The sequence below is a fragment of the Aspergillus sclerotioniger genome (assembly GCF_003184525.1).
Source record: "Aspergillus sclerotioniger CBS 115572 chromosome Unknown BO94scaffold_7, whole genome shotgun sequence".
Taxonomy (NCBI): Eukaryota; Fungi; Ascomycota; class Eurotiomycetes; order Eurotiales; family Aspergillaceae; genus Aspergillus; species Aspergillus sclerotioniger.
The window spans coordinates 338252-359979 of record NW_020290997.1 but is presented as its reverse complement, the minus strand read 5'-3'; the positions used below and the strand labels follow the sequence as shown (position 1 = coordinate 359979).

At 47.4% G+C, this 21728-nt stretch overlaps 10 protein-coding genes across 10 annotated transcripts; 7 read left to right on the top strand and 3 right to left on the bottom strand.

Moving 5' to 3' along the window:
* Positions 1-776: 776 nt before the first annotated feature.
* BO94DRAFT_532851 (uncharacterized protein) lies at positions 777-1531 on the bottom strand. The gene is made up of 4 exons (XM_025611208.1): positions 1398-1531; positions 1201-1290; positions 1127-1151; positions 777-1078 (listed from the first exon to the last, which is right to left on the bottom strand). The coding sequence occupies exons 1-4, from the start codon at positions 1461-1463 to the stop codon at positions 876-878; spliced, it is 384 nt and encodes a 127-aa protein (XP_025469827.1). The 5' UTR covers positions 1464-1531; the 3' UTR covers positions 777-875.
* Positions 1532-2642: 1111 nt separating this feature from the next.
* BO94DRAFT_622257 (uncharacterized protein) lies at positions 2643-4966 on the top strand. Its single transcript, XM_025617061.1, has one exon. The coding sequence runs from the start codon at positions 2723-2725 to the stop codon at positions 4904-4906; it is 2184 nt and encodes a 727-aa protein (XP_025469826.1). The 5' UTR covers positions 2643-2722; the 3' UTR covers positions 4907-4966.
* Positions 4967-5363: 397 nt separating this feature from the next.
* BO94DRAFT_511988 (uncharacterized protein) lies at positions 5364-6407 on the bottom strand (the record flags this gene model as incomplete). The annotated part of the gene is made up of 2 exons (XM_025609789.1): positions 5936-6407; positions 5364-5829 (listed from the first exon to the last, which is right to left on the bottom strand). Exons 1-2 carry the CDS (start codon positions 6256-6258, stop codon positions 5364-5366), a joined length of 789 nt encoding a protein of 262 aa, XP_025469825.1. The 5' UTR covers positions 6259-6407.
* A 1152-nt stretch (positions 6408-7559) lies between these two features.
* On the top strand, positions 7560-8840 carry BO94DRAFT_615840 (putative carbonyl reductase). The gene is made up of 3 exons (XM_025616775.1): positions 7560-7972; positions 8074-8554; positions 8625-8840. The coding sequence occupies exons 1-3, from the start codon at positions 7582-7584 to the stop codon at positions 8737-8739; spliced, it is 987 nt and encodes a 328-aa protein (XP_025469824.1). The 5' UTR covers positions 7560-7581; the 3' UTR covers positions 8740-8840.
* An 865-nt stretch (positions 8841-9705) lies between these two features.
* Positions 9706-10173, top strand: BO94DRAFT_615833 (retropepsin-like aspartic protease; the record flags this gene model as incomplete). Its single annotated transcript, XM_025616774.1, has 1 exon — positions 9706-10173. One exon carries the CDS (start codon positions 9706-9708, stop codon positions 10171-10173), a length of 468 nt encoding a protein of 155 aa, XP_025469823.1.
* A 1446-nt stretch (positions 10174-11619) lies between these two features.
* On the top strand, positions 11620-12536 carry BO94DRAFT_544110 (uncharacterized protein; the record flags this gene model as incomplete). Its single annotated transcript, XM_025613166.1, has 2 exons — positions 11620-12051; positions 12123-12536. 2 exons carry the CDS (start codon positions 11620-11622, stop codon positions 12534-12536), a joined length of 846 nt encoding a protein of 281 aa, XP_025469822.1.
* A 1298-nt stretch (positions 12537-13834) lies between these two features.
* On the top strand, positions 13835-14927 carry BO94DRAFT_583304 (uncharacterized protein; the record flags this gene model as incomplete). Its single annotated transcript, XM_025615550.1, has 4 exons — positions 13835-14120; positions 14268-14524; positions 14595-14836; positions 14888-14927. The coding sequence occupies 4 exons, from the start codon at positions 13835-13837 to the stop codon at positions 14925-14927; spliced, it is 825 nt and encodes a 274-aa protein (XP_025469821.1).
* Positions 14928-16349: 1422 nt separating this feature from the next.
* On the top strand, positions 16350-16952 carry BO94DRAFT_583303 (uncharacterized protein; the record flags this gene model as incomplete). Its single annotated transcript, XM_025615549.1, has 2 exons — positions 16350-16421; positions 16488-16952. 2 exons carry the CDS (start codon positions 16350-16352, stop codon positions 16950-16952), a joined length of 537 nt encoding a protein of 178 aa, XP_025469820.1.
* A 944-nt stretch (positions 16953-17896) lies between these two features.
* Positions 17897-19149, top strand: BO94DRAFT_622255 (uncharacterized protein; the record flags this gene model as incomplete). The annotated part of the gene is made up of 4 exons (XM_025617060.1): positions 17897-18182; positions 18354-18613; positions 18709-18950; positions 19098-19149. The coding sequence occupies 4 exons, from the start codon at positions 17897-17899 to the stop codon at positions 19147-19149; spliced, it is 840 nt and encodes a 279-aa protein (XP_025469819.1).
* Positions 19150-19405: 256 nt separating this feature from the next.
* On the bottom strand, positions 19406-20563 carry BO94DRAFT_544106 (DUF2786 domain-containing protein; the record flags this gene model as incomplete). Its single annotated transcript, XM_025613165.1, has 1 exon — positions 19406-20563. The coding sequence occupies one exon, from the start codon at positions 20561-20563 to the stop codon at positions 19406-19408; it is 1158 nt and encodes a 385-aa protein (XP_025469818.1).
* Between the last annotated feature and the right edge of the window lie 1165 nt (positions 20564-21728).

The following is a 21728-nucleotide window of genomic DNA, read 5'->3' as shown; positions in this document are numbered from 1 at the left end:
TCTTCTTGATGATTCGTGCATAATACCAACTTGGTTTGAAACAAAGAATCTCCAAGTTCTTCAGACGAACAAGTAGAAGACTCAGCCAGGCTTCCTCCTGATTAGAACAAGAATAAAGCTTTAGTTTCCATTTTTTATATATCTCTTGGTCTTGCTCGGTGGAATCTTGTGGAAGGAGGGACTCTCGGTAGGAGTCCTCGGGGTGAACAGCCAACTTTGACCTGTTGTGCAAGCCGTAGCCAGTTTGAGCGACACGCAGATTCAAACAGTGTAAAAACGATGCTAGGCGTGGGTTTTCGATGACTGCCTGAGTGAATCGGCGTAGAGGAAGGTCGTTTATAGAAACCCTCCCAACATGTTCCACGTGGTGGTACTGAACCACATAGAGGTCAACTTCGCGATAGAGAACTGGGCTAAAGACCTCATAGAACCGTTTGTTCACCAGCACCAGCCGAAGGTGCTCATGACGTGTGAGATAGGATCCTATCTCAGTCCAGAGTTCAGTGAGTAATTCCGGTGTCTTGGGCGGGGGTTGCTTTTGTCGTCCCCGAGATCGTTTTAACTTAACTCTCCACGATTTTAGATTCATTGTAAGCGGTAGATGAGGGAATAACCGGAGAGAAGGGGACAAAAAGCATGTTGAAGAATAAATCTCCGTAATAAAGACTGGTGGTTGACTGGTGGTTGCCTGGTACGATGCCTGCTGAGTCCTGGAGACTGACATTTTCTGCGGAGGGGAACTCCGTAGGTAATGATACATCATTGGTTCGAATACTGTAGAGCTGACATACTATATTAAAATAATATGTTTGAGTAACTACACTATGATAAGTGCCATGGATGTAATTCGGATCTCCGAGAATATCGGAAGCCCACTAATACTTAGCCCAGGCCCTCACCACCGCCCACGCCTGCAGCGCAGCGCCGAATCCCACCACCCAGCCATTCTCCTTGATACCCGTGCGGAAATACCAAGCGGAGCTTGCCCACATCAGCGCATTGACGATGATGGCGATGGCCTTGTTAGTTGGATCTTGCAGGGCCCGGGGGTTATGGGACCACTGATAATGAAGGAGGCCTATCGTTGTTTTAGAATTGGATGGAGCGAGAGAAGAAAGATACATACCTGTCGCCAAGAAAAAGGCACTTCCCTGAAGACATTGTCAGTTCTGTTTCATGTTCAGGTGCTGGGTGGAATACCTGGTACCAGCCAACAATACCACAGGCCCATGGTTTCGAGCCCGCAATGGTGCCGAAGACTGGCTCAGCGGTCCATTGTCTCCCCCCAAGCTAATTGGTCAGTACGATGCAATGAACGTTTGAAAGAAGGTAGGAGTGGGTATCAAATGAACGCGATGTCGGAGATTATCTTGTTTCGTGGTGCAGACAGCACATACCGTATGTCCAATGGCGAGGGTGGTAAATGTCAAGGCCGAGGCCTGGAGAGAGCGGGAAGACGTCATGTTGATATGAGAGCAGTGCAGGGGTGTTCTTAACCTTGAGATTGATTGATTGAGTAGGCGCGGAAACTTGAGGAGAAGAGGAAGAGCCTTGAAATCGGGTCATACGATGATTGATGACAAATATCCCGCAAAATGCCGCGAGAATGTCAAAAATCGCCGAACGCAGTTGCTGATGCCTCGGGCCACCATTGGGATTGCTCGACATTGCCAAATGGGGACTAGCGGAGTTTGACGTGTATACCGCCTGCCTATTTGGTTACTGTCTACAAGAAAATCTGGTTTTTCTGCCTCCGCCTGCTATTTTAAAAAAGACACAATCTTGCATGTAGCAGAATTCTCACCGCCCAATCCGTGGCTGCCTGAAACTGAGGCATCATGACCCCCTTACGATCATATGAGATTTTATACCACAAGCGCCAAACCGTAGTCCCACATAGATGTGTTTTATTCCTTGTCTGAAACAAATTCTGCTCACAGAACTTGACAACTACCCAGCGCAGGGCTTGATGGAGCCTGTCGATACTATAATGTGAATTGCCGAAGCTGAGGTATGTTCCTAGCAATAAGACCAACTCCTATAAAGACAAAGCATTCTATTATATAGGAAAGACAAAGATTAGAGCATAGGGTAAGACTAAAGTCCTAGCGATCCACGACACAATGAAGACAATTACTGTCCGCCAGAACAATGAACAAAGAGACAAAGGAGAGCTTCAAATAGGTGGACAGGAGTATACACTTCTAAGACACCATGCCCTTCTGATACAAGCTGACACCTGGCGCCTAGTGGTAGAATGAAAATAAATTGGGACATAAGTCAACTGCACATCCAAGGGATTGACATCCGTTGAGAATCCGTTCAATGTCCGAGAAATCAAGATTATAATCCGTTTCCTCAGGCAGGTCATTCACTCATACCCTTTGTTGATGTGCCAATTCTTTGTCAAACCTTCTTTCACACCATCAGAGACAAACATCATCATTGGCGGAAGATGCCTGCTGTAAAAGTTCAAGCTTTGTGGGGACGATCCCAGGATGTCTATAAAACGGCCCTTATCATCTACATGTGGATACTTTTTTAATTCCGGCCTGCATTTTTCTCTCAAGATTGATGCAATCTTGTTACGAGTCTTGCGGATTAACATCAGGTAGAACTTGCCCCGTGCATATACACATTTCATCTGATCAACGGTGAGGCGGAGCATCTGCAACCCATACTCTGATCAATTGACAGCCAAGAATTTCTGTCGTGAGGCGCCATGTCTGAAAGCATGCAGATACCTGTCCGATCCGCAAAAAGCGGAATCCCATCCATTTTCTGGCGTCCAGAGGTGGCACGGTTTATCTTTAACAACCTTCCTCGTCATTCTCTGAAGAACGTCCGTCTGACATGCAAATGCCTCAATGACCTGGTCGTTTCACCTCTTTCGCATCTCTTCAGCCGTGTATACATGTCCGCACAACGAGAGGACCTCAAAGTTTTCGCGAGGATCTCCCAACATCCTCGGATTGCGGCATGTGTGCGGGAGCTCATCTGGGATGTCTCAATATTCTATGGTATCGATGATGACTTGTATTGGCTAAGCTGGATCGGTAGAGATTTCAGAGTTCTGACATGGGCACTGCCCCAATTGACAGGAATAAAACATGCGACCCTCACAAGCCTTATGTCTCGATGGATCACCATGGATAGCGACAACACAAGTCCTGCACCGGCACTGTTTGGCCACTTGGTGGATGAGTCTCAAATCAACCATCTACATCCGACGCGACCATATATCTGCTCAGTCGAATCTCCTGCTATGCGCCACTGGAACCCACGGGCTCGCTCTTGGAGGAAAGCCCCGGAGTGGAATGAAGCTGTTCGGCCACTAATGAACTCGGACGATGACGAGATTTACCATTATATTACACAACTTCTTCATAGTCCGGAGGACATAGATTGCCGGGGGGAAGCTTTCAGTAATATTCACGATAGACATGATCGCGCTCAAATCTTACTGCTGACAGCTTGCCGTCGCGCGAACATCAACCTTCTGTCATACACTGTCGATGCACCCCACATCTCTTGCGATCGAACGGACGAAAAGCCCTCGATTGAACCATTCCCAGGGATTGCCTTCTCACCACCTGTGTGTTCTGCCCTGATGAAAGCGGGTCTCTCGGAGCATCTTCGATCGCTCAGACATCTATCCCTATCCCTTGATGCTGGAACATGGTCCAAGTGGTATCATGCCTTCTACACCGAAGATCTTCAGACTCTCGAGCTACGGGTATATAAGGAGGCTTTTGTCGACAGGGAGATCTTTAAGGCCCCATTCTCAAAGCTGAAGAGATTAGTCCTAGGGAATTTTAAAATCTCGGGGGAGGGTTACGGTTTCCTACTAAATTGGTGTACAGAAAACAAGGTCCAGACGCTGCACTTGATTGATCCTGTCTTTGAATCAGAGAAGAGGTGTCCAGCTAGGAAGCGCTTCTTGGATCTTCTAAACAGAGACATTCTGTACAGAAACAAAAGTTTCGTATTCAATACAGACCGTCCGGGCTACAAAAATTGGAAAAGGCGGGAGAGGTTCATGAAAGAAGTTCATGATATCAGGACTCGTTATTCTAAGAAAGGGCGTTCTATGGACTTTGATGCGATGCCAGTAGTCCAAGATATTTCACTAAACCAGGAGTCCGAGTCTGGATCCGGAGGTGGTGATCATATTTCAGACTGCTCCAGTGAGGGGGATGACACAAGTGAGAGTGATAAATCCATGGAGACTGGTGACTCTGATGCAAGCGACGACTCGGATGTAATGGAGGACTCTGGTGGAGAAGAAGGAGAAGAAGAAGAAGGAGAAGAAGAAGAAGGAGAAGAAGAAGAAGAAGAAGAGGAAGAGGAAGAGGAAGAGGAAGAGGAAGAGGAAGAGGAAGAGGAAGAGGAAGAGGAAGAGGAAGAGGAAGAGGAAGAGGAAGAGGAAGAGGAAGAGGAAGAGGAAGAGGAAGAGGAAGAGGAAGAGGAAGAGGAAGAGGAGGAGGAAGAGGATGAAGGAGAAGGAGAAGAGGAACCCAATCAAGGCTCCGAAGAGGAAGACTCCGAGGAAGAAGATTCTCATGGAGACGACGAGTCCGATGCGATGGATGATTCTCAAGAAGACGACAAATATGATGAATGTGAGGACTCCAGCGATGAAATGGACATCGATTTAACATCCAAGTTCGAAAGTCTAGCAATACAACCATCGGACTCTGACTACAGCGAGTCTGATACCGACGATTCCAGTGAGAGCGATGACGACGAAATTGACATTCAACACGAGATTCCTTTTCCCCGGCTTCGACCAGATGTGGCTTACGATCTACTCTCTATTGAAGGTGAATCGTTTGAAGTTAGAATCGCGCAGTGGCGATCTGAGCCACTTCGTGTTCTTATTGATGGGTATCGCACTAAATGTTGAGTACGCTTGGTCATGTATATTTGTGTTGTGATTGTTCACCTGAGGTACATAATTTGTTAGGGCTTGGAAATATATTACGGTGTATTTGGTCCCAAATAATACGTACTGGTTACGTTAGCTAGTTTTACTATGGGTTAAACGGAATGGGTTGCCTATATCAGTCCATCGGATATATGTGCCTCCGATAAAGAATGATAACTTCGCCGACACAAAATATCGAAGATGGCGTATATCGCGGAGGTTTGTGAAGGGGGGACTAGAACTCGATCGTACAAACATGTACGAAATAGGTAAACATATGATAGATAAATTAGACAGGGGACATGTGCTACCACATAACAAGGTCGCCAGGTGAGCTTATGTATCGATAGTAGGACAGAGTATTGAGATCAAACTATATTCCGGCTCCTATTTACCCGTCATATGCAAGGTAGCCCCCGACATGTTGTTCAGATTGTCAACATATTGACCTAAGTACAAAGTACGTCAGTGGAGTTACACTTAGTTGGTGTGTTCCAGAACACAGAGCTGCAAGGATTAGAACGCGAGGAATATACGCACGTGAGATTTCCCATCGCACAGTTTGCTTTACTAAGATATACTTCATCATATTTATCTTATCCTGCAGAGCGTAGAGTGATTGGGGCGATGACTCGGCTGAACTCCGGTAATCCGAAGGAGGAAAATGATCCCGCAGTTCAAGTAGAAGCTGGTAGATCATGGTAATAGTATACGGGAAAGCCTCAACCATGCCATCGTTCAGCTCCTTCATGGACTCGCTCGAATAGACCTGATCAGAGGCTATGTCTGCGAGAATAGTGAGGACAGTTCTGATTGCCTGAGACGATTCATCTTTTTGCTGCTCAGTGAAAGCCGAAGGGGTACGAGGGTCAAGGCGCCAGTGATGGAGGCAGAAGAAAGCACTAGATGAAGGTGATTAGTGGCGTGAATATTTAAGGGTTTATTTGAGAATAATGAGCGTGCGATGCATTAATAGGCTTCGTATTACCGGTAGATAGATAAACTCACTTCAGCGCGATAGCAATCGCCTCGCAGCACGTTCCCATGCCTAACTGAACCAGAATTCTCAAAAATTGGACTAGACCCCGGTCCACAGCCTGAAAGTGTGAGAGGCCTTCTTCGGATGCCACAACAGGGCTTTGGACAATTTCAAGAACTCGGTCCAACCAGATAGCAGCTTTTGCCTGCAGATAAAATGCCGGATAGTGGCTATCAATAGCAAGCTTTGGCATGATTGTGTGGAGCTCCGCTTCGAGTGACGCATTTTCCATGGCCCCGGGATCCCGGGTACGCAGATGCCGGATAGGAAGGCGGCCTGTCAGGCTAATCATTCTAGACAGATCTTAACAGTACATTATGAGCCGCTTATTAGAGAGAATACCAACCGCTCGTGGATGATAATGCCCCACCAGGTGTGCAGCATTTCATCTTGGGACGCTAGGGTGCCTAGGCGCGGAAGAGGAGGGGCTTGTGGAGCATCACAGAATCCACTGACCTGTGCCATGCTAGAGCAGACACTGCTGGTCACGTAAGAAGCATTGAGCAGCCCGTGTCCGTACTCGTAGACTGATAGAAGTAGCCCTGCTTGAATTAAAGCAACCGACGGGCGGGCGACAGTGTCCTTATCCCAAAACAGTCGCTTTAGGACTTCATACATAGACTCGCGTAGAGAGTCAGGCTCGTTGCCACTCATCAGAGGCCGCGTGATCATGCCCATGGCGACTAACAGAAGAAGGAAATCACGAGAACCATGCACCTGTAGATTACTGCAGCGCTCTCGGAAGGTGGCCTTGTGGACGATTGCCACCCACCTTTGACAAGAAGATAGGAACTTCTCCGCCATTTCCAATAGCTGCTGCTTATGCTTATCAATCAGGTTTGTTAATTGGGCCAGATGGAATGAGTTTCCCTCGGGGAGGAGGCGGAATTCCTGGGCGAGTGCTCGCTCGGGATCATTAGGCAGTGTTGGCGATCCACCAGGACTCGTATTCATCGAATCTGATAAGGGAGGGGATGGAATCGGTGCTGAATAATGGCATTTCAGCAGTAGTCTGTTTAATATGTTACCATAGTTTGAAAGGGATGGGAGCTCAGCATACGCACCGCTGACAACGCGAGCAAGTGGGCCACGCTTTATCACATTTCTGCTTGCGTGATCTACAGGAGGAACAGGCGACGGCGGCCTGCAGAGCGCCAGCGACAGTATTGGCAGATTGAAGATCCATTGAAATAGGACGTTGAGTGGTGGTGGGGGAGATGAGACGGAGGGCAGGAAGAGTCACTTGTCATCCCGGCCCCCTGGCCGACCCTGCTCGGTTAGCGCGTCCGACCCCTGCTAGTGCATCCGACCCCTGCTAGCGCATGCGATCCTTGCTAGTGTCCCCGACCCCTGCTAGCGCGATCCTTCGGCCATGATGCAGTATCAGAGAGCTTGCAGAGAATGCAAAACGTGGATTCTCAATCTTTGGATCGCTTCCTTGATTTTCCCTCTGATAAATCCACAATGGGTGGGCTGTGCCCATGTTCTGGGCGGAAAGGTATAAGTATCCTCGGGATGCCCTTCATCCAACTAACCAGTAGTCATTTCCACAACATACTCGCCACGTCCTAGTCTTCTTTTCTTTGGGGTTATCTTTCTTTTCTATCCTCCGATTATGGGTCAGCCAGTCATTCCACCAAATCCGCCGAGAACAAGCCTGGAGGGCAAGACATGCCTTATCACTGGTGCAAATACCGGAATTGGATTCGAGACCGCTCGCCAGATGCTGACACTCAAAGCCTCCCGTGTCATCATCACTGCTAGGGACAAGTCCAAGGGCCAGCATGCCGTCGCTGCACTTTGTCAGGATCCCGAGGTAGTTGCAGCTAACCCGTCAGCCCGCATTGAGATGTTCCACCTAGACCTCGACGACTACCACTCGGGATTGGCACTATGTGATCAAGTTAAAAGAGAGGTCCCTGACCTGGATGTGCTCTTGTGCAATGGTGGTATGAATATAATGAGCTATCAGGAAAGCAAAAACGGCCATGAGCAGGTGATGCAAGGTATGTGGTTGTATTTTACCAAACATTTGACAATCATGCCATGCCCTTGGAGTTCCTCCTCCAATCTCCTTAATGAGTTTATCCTAATTTAATTCCTACAGTCAACTGCTATACCCATTTCCTAATAGTCCTGGAGCTGCTCCCACTCCTGCAAGCCACAGCAGTGAAGCGCAAAAGTCCATCACGGGTGACATTTGTCGGCTCCGGAACTCAGTATCACCATACATTGACCAAAGCCCCCCTCGCAGACAATGAAAATGTTCTAAGCCACTATGACGACACGAAGATCTACCATGGCCTCCAGCGCTATTCCGATAGCAAACTTGTTGTGAACGCTTTCATCCGCCGTCTAGCCAGGATTGTTTCGGACTCCGAAGTCATCGTCAACAACTTCTGTCCTGGTCTCGTCGAAACGACAGGTTTCGATCGGGGGATTCCCCGCTGGCTGAAAATAATTATGTACGTCTACCGTGGGACGTCATCCCGGCCTTTGAAGCATGCGGGTTGGACAGCTATCTATGCAACGGCCGTCAGTGGACGTGAGAGTCATGGTAAATTCATGCAAAGCAACAAGATTGATCCGTAAGTAGCTAGCGAGCTTTCTTGTCCGTGTCGAAAAGCGCTTATTGCTAATTCCTTTTTTTCATTCAAGGGGACCGCCGTTTCTGAATCAACCTGCAGGGAATGACTTTCTTGAACGCCTGTGGACAGACTTTGTGGCGGATGTGGCTCCTTTGGACCCGAAGTTGAAACCATTTGCTCATTGAAAACGGTTCATGTCTTCGCTTAGACTCCTTTTATTTCCTTCTTGAATCACCATAATGCACAAGCTTCATAATTCTCCAATGAGCATAATCTGTTATTTGCGACTAGAGGCTTGTTTTCCGGATTGCATGTAAGCCCTGTACTGGAATATGCACAATTGCCTACCGCTTAGCAGAATTCCGAAGCAGCAAACAAAAGTAAATCTGTTAAGCTTGGCGGTCCTGTACTTTATAGCAAGTCGTTATTTAACGCCAAGGAATTATCATGACAATGATTGCTTCCGAGAATTGTTCCGGGATAGAGTTGTTTGTTCAGGTATCTTTGTTGTGGCGTGGCTGTCGCGCCCCTCTTCTATCACCGCTGAAAGGCGAAACCAGCCGCCCAACACTGTCAAGGTAACTTATTGCAGGAAGTGTCGGAAGTCCCCGATCGAGTAGGAGATATCCTGCGAGGCCAGAGAAGCGTGATGGACGGGCACGTGACATTGGCTGTTGGCCTATATTATATCGTCTAATTCGCATCGGCATTTCTTGCCAAACCTGTGTAATATGCCGACAGCTCGGAGACTTCCTAGATCTGTGTGATCTGCACCTCATATACAGGAGTCAGGCTGGTTAGTTTTGTATGAGGCGTAAGCATACTGGGACATATACGCGACTTGCCGGTGTTCATTCATCTTGTGATTGTCGTTTTGTGTACTCAGCGAACGAGACAAGATTCAATGCATTGTGGCTTTGTTGCAAGTAGTATGTTATGATATCATATAATGGAAGCCCGGGATTCTTCAAATTAGATATCAAGATTTCATCTGATATCACTTGAGGATAAAAGAACTATCCGGAAGAATTCTATCGCAAAAGTCCAAGCACATCTTGCATTATGTAATTAGTACGCCTATATAAGAGCGTTATTCCTCTTGTAATTCTTCTACTTACGTTCATCGTACCTCACCATCAATAGCATCCACCATGGCTGCGTACTTTCTTCCATACTTCAGCACTTACCCTGACGAGGATTTTGACAATAGCCTCTTCACGTTCCATGGGCATTTATATACCTCCAATAATGACCAGATAAAAGCCGTGATAAGTTTGAGCACTGGGACCAAGGCCAACATCATGCGACTGGATGTCTTTGAGAAACTAGGGCTGGAGAAAGAGCCAACTGCAGATATTCTGGTGCCATTACAGTCAGCAGGGAACGGCGAATCTATCAAACCAGTTGGTATAGCCCGAAGTGTTTGTTGGGCCATGAAAGATGAAATTACCGATTATGTGTCGGACTTTTATGTGGTCAGCGGGGAACATCCGTTCGATGTAGTTATCGGTAATCGGGATATCATAAACCACCGTCTCCTGATTTTTGGATCAGGATACCGTTATGGTAGTCCGAGATGCCATGGAAATTTGCCCAAACTTCCAGGTGTACAGGACTGAATTTTATGTGGTTGAAGCCGGTGGGTACGAGACGATAACCCTGTCATGCTCTGGGTTCTTTCACAATAAGCATCCCGGGAACTATTAGAAGGCCAGGGATCTTAGCAGTTGATGCTTTATTATGGAGATCTGGTGGTTATGTTTATTTATATTCCTGTGGGCTCATGCGAGATTTGCAGGATTGCATCAGGCGATTTTCGAGATTAGAGACCATGGGACAGTGGACGAAGCTTGGAATCCATTTAGTTCCTCAAAATACTCTTCTGCTCTTTTCCCTTTTAGTCGTAAGTAAATGTGAAGGAATGTGTGGAGATGCTTGATGTCTAGTGGCAGCAAGGAAAACGGAAAATATCAATGAGTAGAATGTCACTGGCAGTTATTGAAGATGGAAGTATGAGGAATCATAGCATTTTCTTCATCTTGATTTGTGAAGATCGATCACCTCACATCACTACCTGCATTGGTACTTCCTAAGTAAGCCCATAAGTGATGGACGTTCTAAGTTACTGCGTTTAGAATTCTAGTCTTTTGCCGGATGACTGAGTTGGCAACTCGATTGCATCAATGGTAGGACCATATTGTAAAGTGCACTAAGATTGGATCCTAACATGATTCTTCCCTCTGTCTGTCACAGGACATACATACGATCTGTTGTGGCTCATCCTTATGTAGATATTTCTGTGTATACGTAATTAGAGGGCCGTTTCATACTCCCATCTCTTTTCATTCTTGATGATTAACAAGTCCTGCATTTCCTCCGATGTTATCCACATTGAAAGCTGTTGGAGTGGCTACTAAGGCGATTCAACCGTGTAGAATTAGATGGATGATGATCTAGCTAGGGACCTCGTAGGCCATCTATATGGACTAACTAGTGGTGTAGGGAGGAGTGTCACGTGACGCTACGTTGCCTACCGGCGTGGGAGCCTATCGGGGATCCCAACAAAAGCTAATATCATGGAACTCTTACATTAACTTAACGCTTTCTTCCTTCACGCCTCCTGCGAGTTGGTTTACATGTGATACTTCTCATAGACTAATTCGCATTGACCTTTCTCACCAGATCCGACAGATATACGCATTTTCCGAATCGTCGGCATATTGCTCAAGTTTGCATCTCCTATACGGAGTAAAGGATGGTGGTTAGTTGGGTGACATAAGGAATAATGGTATGAAACGTAAGTATACTAGGATGTATATGCGACTTGCCGTTTTTATTCACTTTGTGGTCTTCTCACAAGCACTATGTAATGATATCATACAAGGGGGGTCAGGAAAACTCCGGATTTAGTTTAATGTTTTATCAAATCTAATAAGAGAATACGAGAGCAATAGGAAGGATAACTATCTCAACCCCCACTGTATTAGATCATCTGAAGGTCTATATAAGGGCTTTCATTTTTCTCGATCCACGTTCATTGCGCTTCTTCATTCAGATCAACCACGATGGCTATATACCGTGTTACACCATTCGAATCTCAGAAAGAACCCGATGAGTTATTCAGGAGGGACGGGTTTTTTATTGCCCCCAATGCGAGCCAAAAACCAGCGAGGATGGATTTAAGCACGTGGACTGAGGTCAACATCATGCCATTTGACATCTTCGAAACGCTAGGTCTGGAGTTAGAGAAAACTTCAGATGTTCTTCAGCCACATCTAGCGAAAGGGGATGATTGCATTATCAACACAGTTGGTATAGCCCGAGGCGTTTTGTGGGCCTTCAAGGGGAAGAACCTCGCCTACCAAACTGATTTTTATGTGATCAGAGAGGAGGGGTGGTGCGATGTCATAATCGGTTGGCCAACGATCCGGAATTATGATATGATAGACCATCCCTTTTTCCGTAGAAGAGACTGCTTGAGGAGACAAGGGAATGCAGTAAGTGGATACTCACCATCGAAGAAATCTACGCGACAGACTCAGCTGACAAGAACTTTTCCATGACACAGCCAGAATGGTTAGAAGAGCTGCGCTCACTCTTTACCGCGCGTGATCCATCCATGCGGCCTGATATCAACGATAAATATGGTTCCTTTAATCTCACTTACAATGTTAGCACCGTTGCAGCTAAAAAGGACATACACTTTTATCGCATGCTGGTAAGCTTTCATACAACTGTGAATATGATGTCGGCTAGGGTATACCGCGATCTAAAGCTGGATAAAAAACTGTGTCAGGATCCACTCATCCCAGTATTGGGATATGGAGATTGTACCCCTATCGGAGTTGCCGAGCTTGAGTGGGGATTTAATACAGGAAAAAAGCTCTACCAGGAAACGTTCTATATTGTTGAAGGGATTGAATATGATCTTCTCCTCAAGATGCCTTCCTCAGCACTAAGCGAGGCTTCATCAATTGGTTAGAAGGCTCGCGAGGAGACTTTGAATATCGAGGATATAGGGCGGGAGGAAATCTGCGAATGAGTTTGGTGAACGGGCTAGGGGGTTGATCTTGATTTGACGTTCATATGTATCTCTCTTCGTTCAGGATCGTGATTGAATTTACCGTCATCCGTCATCTTTTCGGAGCAAGTCTTAGCAATCAATGAAATTTGTGGTTACTATTGTCAAAACAGCCAATATCTAGGCATCAATAAAGAAACACGTTGACTGAGATCTAACCCGGCAGTTTTAGTAAGGGCTAGTAGTCGTAGTCGTAGTAGTAGAATTCATAGACTCACCACCTATCTTTATCCGGGCCGTTATTATTATGATATCATTGTTAAGATGTTGTGTTCAAAAGCCGGATCTTGTGTGATGTATTAAAAAGTATATCATATCTTGTTGTTTCTTCGCTTAGCTCCTTCTGAAGCAGTATCTAGTTTTGTTTGATCCTCTTTTTATCGGTTCCTGCGTGGTGTTATTCTTTTTCAGACTCTGTCTGGCCGTGATTGAGTTGCTCTAGATCCTTCTTGTAGCTGTATATATTATGGCCTGTGGTGCCGTAGGCTCTACGAATGTATATTTATTGTCTTTCCTATATTCACCATCTTCCCCGATATTTTTGCTTATTCATTATTAGTGATTGGCGGGACCTCCTTGAGTAGGTTCAGGACCCCTGTCTTAACTGTAAGGTTGCGGATGTAGTGAGCTGATGCGGGGTGTCTCACTAGTATGTTGTAGTTATCCTAGTTACTGCTATCTCATGTCTTCTGAGCCTTTGCCAGAGCTCAAGCTGGATTAAAGTTAGGGCTGACAGAGAAGGGACTGAAATTTAATGACAGGAGTCGTCTCGTGTTGGAAAGTAGCCAGATATGTTAGCCTAAGACTTCAAAAAGGAAGTCCAATTAATTATCCGACTTGATTGCATCCCGGCTATCCAGTTGCACTGGAACCTAGACAGGCATATTCCTGAGCTACGTGATCATCTCCGTATATACGTTGAAAGGCATTCGAGGACAAGACAATCGTCATAATTGGATTGAAAGCCTCAGTGGTGATTTCCTTTCATCACTAGATATCCCGCGGAACACTCCGCTGCCTTGGGTATATCACCAGAAATCCTTTGTGACTGTATGCAAGAGTCGAAACCAATATCATCGTCCAAATCTAAGCACTAGGGCCGTATAACTATAAAATCCCTCCCCTGCCTCCTTCCTCCTTCGATCCATTATACTACCTTCATCCTACCATTCTATCGCTTACCCCATAACAAAAGTAAAATGGCGTCCACCCAGCCTCAAGGCTACGACAAGCTGGCCGTTCTAATGGCCCGCGATCCCGGCATGGCTATCTATCGACGGTTTGCCAAGCTCAACGCAAAAAACCTCCTCTATCTTCAAGCTGAGCTCTCCTATGTTCAAGCTGACCTTGACGTTCTGATCGAGGAAGATGGCAAGATCCCTGAAAAGAAAGAATATCCGTTTTCATTGTGGGATTTGAAAAATGATGAACAGTGCTTGCAATGGAAGAAAGTTCTTGAAGCGCGCAAGCTGTTGAAAGAGTATAGTACGTTTCTCTGCATTTCCTCCTATCCCTCATTCCATGTATGTTGCATGTACAAATGTTTTCTATTTACTCCACTACTATGATCCATACGTTTCTCCACACATTGGATATATGGAGAATGTACAATCATACTGAATATAAAAACAGACGATGCCCTCCTACAACAAGCACAACTCCTCCGGCTCAGGGACCCTGAACCATCCGATTTTGAGATATTCAAAGAATGGATGAATCGTGAAACAGTGAACACGATTGGTATTTCTCCCCCCTGTCAGTGGGGCGGAGAGAACGAAACCGATCTGTTGGCGCTGTTCAATCGCCATGAGGGAAAGGATGCTTTGACCCGGTGGGTGTTTACCAAAGGTATCCCGTGGTATCATGAGAGGTGGGGAGTGAAGGATACTGTATGTTCTTCCTTTCTTATTGCGTCTTGTTTCTTACCCTCGTGATATAATGAGCTCATTCGTGTCGCAGAATCGGCAAGACGCCCAAACTGGGGCCTACTTCTACGATGACAAGACCATCGAATGGTGGACGTTTCTCCTTGGATTGATTATGTGGGGATCTCTGGCTGGATCGTCGGTATCCTTTTTCTTTCATCTGAGAGATGCGATGGGGAAAGAAGCTGTTCTGCTTGTCTATAACATGATATTTGTCATGTCGATGACGTGGATGTTGAAGGCGAGTTGCGTGGAGATGTTTGTCATTGCTACGGCGTAAGTTCTCTCTCTTGGCTATGCTGTTGAACTCCTTACTGACATGTTTAGCTTTACTGCGGAGCAGGTAATCATGCATCTGACCGTGTAAATGAAGGGTTGGAGGGTGGAAAGTGAAAGAAATTAGCAAAAGCATGTCATTGCGGAACTGGCATGTCAGCCTGCAGACACGATAGATTCTAGATAGCGAATGAACCGAACTGGCCGTATTCGATAAACTTCCCACACTTGCCACAAAGCTCCACGTTTTTAATATCCCTCTGACTCTGCTGATAAGGGTCTCAGTCTCGGACAACTCTTGCGAGAGTTCCTATGACGCAATTTGATTTATGGTTCCTGGGATAATACTCTGTGGTAGGTTTGGTTGGCGGGGGTCTACCCTGAGTTCCCGATCACTGTACAGTCGGATATACAGTACTTAGTCTACCATCGTGGTTTATCATAAGCTCAGGATGGAAAGGCGGATATCGAATGCCATCGCTGACTTCCCCGCAGCTGTAGAGGTGAGAACCTTCCCGCATGCCTATGTAGGAATAGCATCATATAGGACTGGCAGTGTCTTACCGCCTTGAGAGTAATCCCACCTCGAGGCAAATAACTGGGTGCCTTACGCGTGAAGAGAGGTAGAAGAGATAACCTCCGTCCTTATGTCAATGGGATTGTGATTAACCATTGCAGTGGGATATTTTCGGGAAGCACTAGACGACGCTGGCTTGGTTCTTCACTCAGTCATAGCTTACAGGGCGAAAGAGATAAAGGGGTGGGTAAGTAGCCTCACGATAGGGAGCTTGCCTGAGCTGCGCCACACCATCTGCTGCACCAATTGTAGCTAATGAACTACGTACCCCGCACGGCACTGCCTCATTACGTCAGGTTGGAATGCAACGCTGTATAGTACTAGTAGTGTTCCTGTATGGTTTAGTAGCCAGACGCTATTGGGGGATTGTAATGATTCTAAGCAATACCCCTAAGGCTTTCCCCTCTGACGCTTCCTGCGGCAGTGCTGACACATGGCACTTTCCATTGTCCACATCACGATTATAGGAGATGCCGTCAATTCGGGGGATGCCTACACCTCGTAGATTCAGTAGTATTTCGTATCTAGGAGAAATCCTATTTGGATACGATAGTTTAGAACACATATGCCCCTATATAAAGGCCTCTAGTCCACTACCCAGACTGTACATCGTTGAAGCTGATCAGATCGTTCACTGTCATACCCTTTCCATAAATCCTTTGGTTTTGAGCACTCCAAATCACCGTCGAAAGATGTTGCGGGGTATGTCTCACAAGCTTTCATCCTCTAAGCCGCGTTCAGGCCGAGGGAACTTTTACGATGCTGGCCATGTGTCTGAGCCCATCAGTGATGGCCCAAACGTACAGCAGAGCCATAATTATGTAAGTATATAAGCACGATCTTCCTGCACCGATTGTGCCCAGGCAAGCCTGTCCGCGCAGACCCCATCGTCCCCATTCCCCAACTAGCCGAGCATGTTTTTTCTCGCGTCTCGACATGTCAGCCGATTCTTTCGCACAAGGAAGTCGAACATTCACCTGCTGTTGGCGACTTTTACGGAAAAGACCGGTCAGGATCGATACTATGCCCCCAGACTATTATAGCCTCAGAACTGACTAGTTGCTGGCCTTCTAGGACCACGAGCAGAACGATGCTGTCAAGGGCGTACATGCGACCCGACGTGATAAGCTTATGTCCCCCGAGACACAATACCAATGGTTAAAAGACCTGCGCTCCATTCTCGGTCAGCCAGACCGATCGCTGTGGCCTCAAATCCGCGACAACTACGACCACTTTGACCTTATTGGCAATGTTAGAGCTTCTTCACCCACAAGGGGGGTTGATTTCTGTCTCATGTTGATCACCTACCACACGGATGTCAATCTCATGTTGGACACGTCACGTCGCAGACTCGGGCTAGACATTGAACCATATCATGAGGGCCCCGTCCCAGTTTATGGAGGCTCTGAGCAAACTCCTATTGGGTTGGTCAAGTTGGAGTGGGCATTCTATGGACGAGAGAGGTTCCACAACACTGTGTTCTACGTTGTTGAACAGGCCAACTTTGATCTTCTCATGAAGATGCCTTCTCCACGGTGACAGAAGCTGCGCAGAATGCATGGTAGGCTCGCGAGGCAACTGGCCACCATTGTAGCTGGTAGGGTATACAGGGCGAGGTAGAACGAAAAAGGAAGTTGGGGAAACAAAAGAGGGGTTGTTTCGACGTTCAGGTGTGTCTTTCCTCATGCAGGTTTGTTAGGTATGTTCTAGGTGCTTGGCCGTTGAAGCATGCATATGAAGCTAAAATGAATACCGAATGTTACAGTATCATATGACGTCCAAATGTCGGGTTGCGATGTTCAGTACACAGGCATACCGATAACCAAACGTGTTCTGCGGGTCGTGGTGTGATTGGCCTCCTGGCCCTTGCCCCTCTGGTTCTGCGCTAGTACTCAAAACCCTCTCATTTGTGCCCAAATATCGTCACCGTATAGTCCAGATCACCCTCGACCTTTCTAGACAGCGACGCATCACTCGCCTCTTTGGACTTTCGGTTGCACACTCTCCAGTGCGAGACGTTTGTACGCTCAGCCACCAAAGAGTGACCAACGATGTGACTGTAAGCATTTGAGAAGGCTGTTCCGTTAGAGATCTGACGTGATGCTGTTCTCCTTTTCTAGCACCATCAAGGATTGATTTAGAGCACACTTGTACCTATCATACCGAGCCGTTTGACCTCCTCAAGGATAAAGGTCCCGGCCCTACATTCAAATCTCCGGATCTAGGTAGGAGGACGCCGTGGACCTTTCTCCCAATAATCGACTTCGTCAGCGCAACGCTTCCCTATCAGGACAACGCCCTCAAATTTTCTGTGTAGCCTCAAACAAAACGTCTTTTGCAGTGGCGCATGGGACTGGAACCAGCGGTCAAGGCCATCTCATTCAAACATGTCCCTTTCCCCCTCGCCCTTACTCCTTTCCTTCTACCAAATCATTGTTATCGGAATAACAAGTCTCTCACTCAGTTCCTTTCGCAGAGAAAAGATGGCAAGCCACGATTGCAAAGGCTACAATAAGCTGGCCGCTCTAATGGCCTGTGATCCCGGACCCGCGATATATCGTCGGTTTGCCAAACTCAATTCAAAAACCCTACTCTATCTTCAAGCGGAAATTTCCTGCCTACAGAACGAACTTAGCGACATCGTCCATGAGGTTAGCGTTTCCGAAGGTAAAGAAACGTATTCGTTCGACTTGTGGGATATGAAGCAGGATCAATACCCGTTTCAGTGGAAGAAGATCCTCGAAGTGCGTCAGCTACTAAGTGAATATAGTACGTCCCCCCTCCCTATTACTCCTTATTGTCCATTGTATCCCAATGCTTGTAACGTCTTATATATTTGTCTGCTTGGCCATCTGTGATGGGATTGCCTGTTTGTTTGTTGGGTCGTGGAGCATGTCTACCTGGAGCACATAACGATATTGACGACACCCACCCTCACAGATACTGCTCTTATCCAGCAAGCGGAGATTCTGCGGTTCAGCGACCCTGAGACGGGCGATCTTCGCGTATTGCAGAACTGGCTTGTCGGTGAAGAAAGCGGCACAATGGCGCTTTCCCCGCCCAGTCAGTGGAATGGGGACAATGAAAAGAATTTGCTGTCGCTGCGTAATCGGCATGACGGGGCGGATCCCTTCACCCGGTGGGTGTATATCCGACTTATCCCCTTGTTTCATCGGTTGTGCGGTCACAAGGATACTACAGTATGTAAAGCCTTTTCTCTGAACCTCAGTCGCAATTTCATCTGTTCGGCTTCCTCTGAGTGCGGTTCTGATCAAAAGCGTCTTCGCAATCCCAGAAGCGATTCGATATCGAGTCTGATACTTACCATTACGACGATCGAAAAGTTCGATCCCGGACGTATATGATCAGCTTGATTGTCGCCGGGTTTCTGCCTGCATCGTCAATGATTGTGTTGTATTTCGTGAGAAATACGGCGGCGAGATTTGCCACGCTTTTTACGTACAACATCGTGTTCGTCCTGGTCATGGGCTTCATGGTGAAGGCCAGGCGAGTGGATATCTTTGCGACGGCGACAGTGTTAGTGCTTCCTGTCTCTTCTTTTCTTTCTCTATGTCTGCCTCTCTGCCTCTCTTAATGTCTCTGTTGTTTCCTGTCCGAGTTTCGTCTACTCCATGTCACTCTTTAGGCCCTTATATCCTGGGAACTGTACGCTGACAGGAGTAGGTTTGCTGCTGTGCAAGTCGCTTTGATCACGAACACAAACTTTGGGGCCTAGTGTATGGGCCAAGATGGCTACGGGTGTTTAAGCGTAGGAATCTGCGGAGATAGGAACAATAGGATAGGCAATATGAGCGTATTATTAACGAAGCCACATGGCAATCTTTGTAAACCCTCCATCTGGGAAGTCATCCAGTAGCTATTTCGAAGCCGACCGTTGGGAAGATGCAGTCGCTGACTCACCCTCCATTTGCCAGGGATGGCAGGTTAGATAATGCAATGTAGTACAGATCAATTGACCTCATCATGGAGCGTCAGCGGAACTCGACCTCTTTACTATCCTTCCAACCTTGCTGATAAGTGTCCCTGTCTTGAACAACTCTCTTGCGAGATTTCCCCCGCCGCAACTTGATGTTATGTTCCTTGAGATAATCCTCTGCAACCTGCACAGACGAAGCCCGGAACTTGATCAACTGCATCTCTGATGCCCATGGAGAGGCTGCTGGCTCTTCCTTCTTGACAGCTGCAGGCGAAGACACTTCGGCTTCAGCCTTCACCGTCATGCTAGGCAGATCAGCGAAGTTAAACCTCTCCGGCTCCTCCGTCTTCACCAGCTTGCTGATATTCTCATCGACATCTCCGGTAAGATCAATGATTTTCTCATCGTCTTCATTGAAATCAGCTTTCTCATGATCCCCATCCCCATTCCCATCCCCATCCGAATCCATATCCACCCCCCCAACCGGAAACCCCCACTCCTCACTCTCCGGATCCTCATTCCAGGGCAACCTCTCCTCCCTCTCCCTCTCCCTCGAAGCAACCACATCCAACTCCTTCCTCCTCACCTCCTTCAACTCCCTCCTCTTCTCCCTATACGCCATCGACACAAGCCCATCCGCCACCCCCAACCGATACCCAAACGTCGGCGACCCCCCCTTATACGCCCCTGCCCACTCCAAAATCTGATTATGCGCCATTTCGAACCCCTGCGCCGCGGCCACCGTATTCTCCGCGATTCCATAGAACGTGTACACGATGGCCACTCGTCGCTCCGTCGAATAAAACTTGCAATCGAAGAAGGTACACATTGCGCTGGCGAGTCTCGGGACGAAGGTCTCATGCCGGACGAGTTTCAGGGGCGTGGTGTGCGTGATGGAGACTTCACTGCTGCCGCCGTACTTCTCTTTGTTGGTGGAGGTGTCGTTGGCGAGGATGTCGGCGTGGGTGACGTTGTGCAGGCGCATGAGCTTGGTGGCTACGAAGATGGCGGCTTTGGCTTCGGATTCGTTGGCCGCGTGGTGTTTGCCGCGTGTGAAGGCTTTTTGGATTCGGTCGAGGACGTCTTTGCTGATGGGGGTGGTGAGGGTTGGGTGCTTTTGGGTGGCGGTGGAGGTTAGGGTTGCTTTGTGGAGGCGGAGGCGGTGGGTTTTGGAGCGGTGGTTGGGGTGGGGTTTGGGGGTGGGTGAGGACATCGTGTACATGGATGTTGGGGTTATAGTTGTGTCTTAGGGTAGAGATGTGAGGTGGGAAGATGAGTAGATAGTTGTAGAGTGGGAGAGAACGGAGTTTAAATAGTAGCAAGAGCGAGAGTGAATAAATATACGGTCGTTAGATGCAGAGAGTACACTGGCGAGAGGGCTAATGCCCTAGGGACTTGGACCGCTCAATGACAATATAAAAAGGAGGGTAGAAGTACGGATTCCATCTCCATGTTCCGGGCTACGCATACCCGTGGGTATACCCGCCTGTAGGACACGCTAGGCATGCAGCTTGACTACGCCGCACTCGCACGTTCCCCTCCACGCGGTTGATTAGTAAGGCTGATTCTCTCCTCGCCATGATTTCCATGGCCAGAGTATGGGTTCAGGACTGGAGCTAGTCTGAAATTGGTATGATTTCGGCCCTCCTGCCGTGCTAAGACGTGTATCGAATCTCCATCCGGAGATTCGGATCTTCCTATTGGAGGCGGATATGGGACTCGGCTTCCGCAGTGGTGTCAGGAAGACAAGCACGCGCAGGGGCCTCTCATGGGGTAGCAAGGTCCTCTAGGCTGCAAAGTAACTTTGAAACGGTTTTATTCTCCTCCCAGGTCTACTCCGTGTTCTCTATTTTCATTCCTCAGGTCCTCTCTTTTACGTTTAGGACTTTATCCCATGGAAAAAATGTGAATCGGTAAGAGTATACACTTCGTGTGGCGCAGGTGGCTATGCCGAGGCAAATTTCGGGTGGCTGAGTTGGCTAGCTGCGTAGTAGGCATTCATGCTGGTGGGTTTAATTTCCGTGTCCGAGTACAAGAAAGTCCCATTTGACCGATTTTCGCGACCGTTTATACAAGCATATATTCAAAAATAACGAGCCACCAACCAATCTATGCGGCGCGAAATAATTACCAAAGTACATCAACCATGAGACCAATATGTCAAAATCTCGAATATAATGTAGATACCGATTGCATTGCGACCCTGTACACTAGTCAGGCGGCAGGACTGTACATGATCGAGACACTGTTTTTTTTTTTGTACAGTAATAGAAAACCGGAACTGTACAGGGTGATTTTACTCCGGAAGTAGGAGGCATTGGAGCCTCGAACGGATTATTGCGACTGTTTCTTGAACGTGGGGAGGAAATATGTCGGGA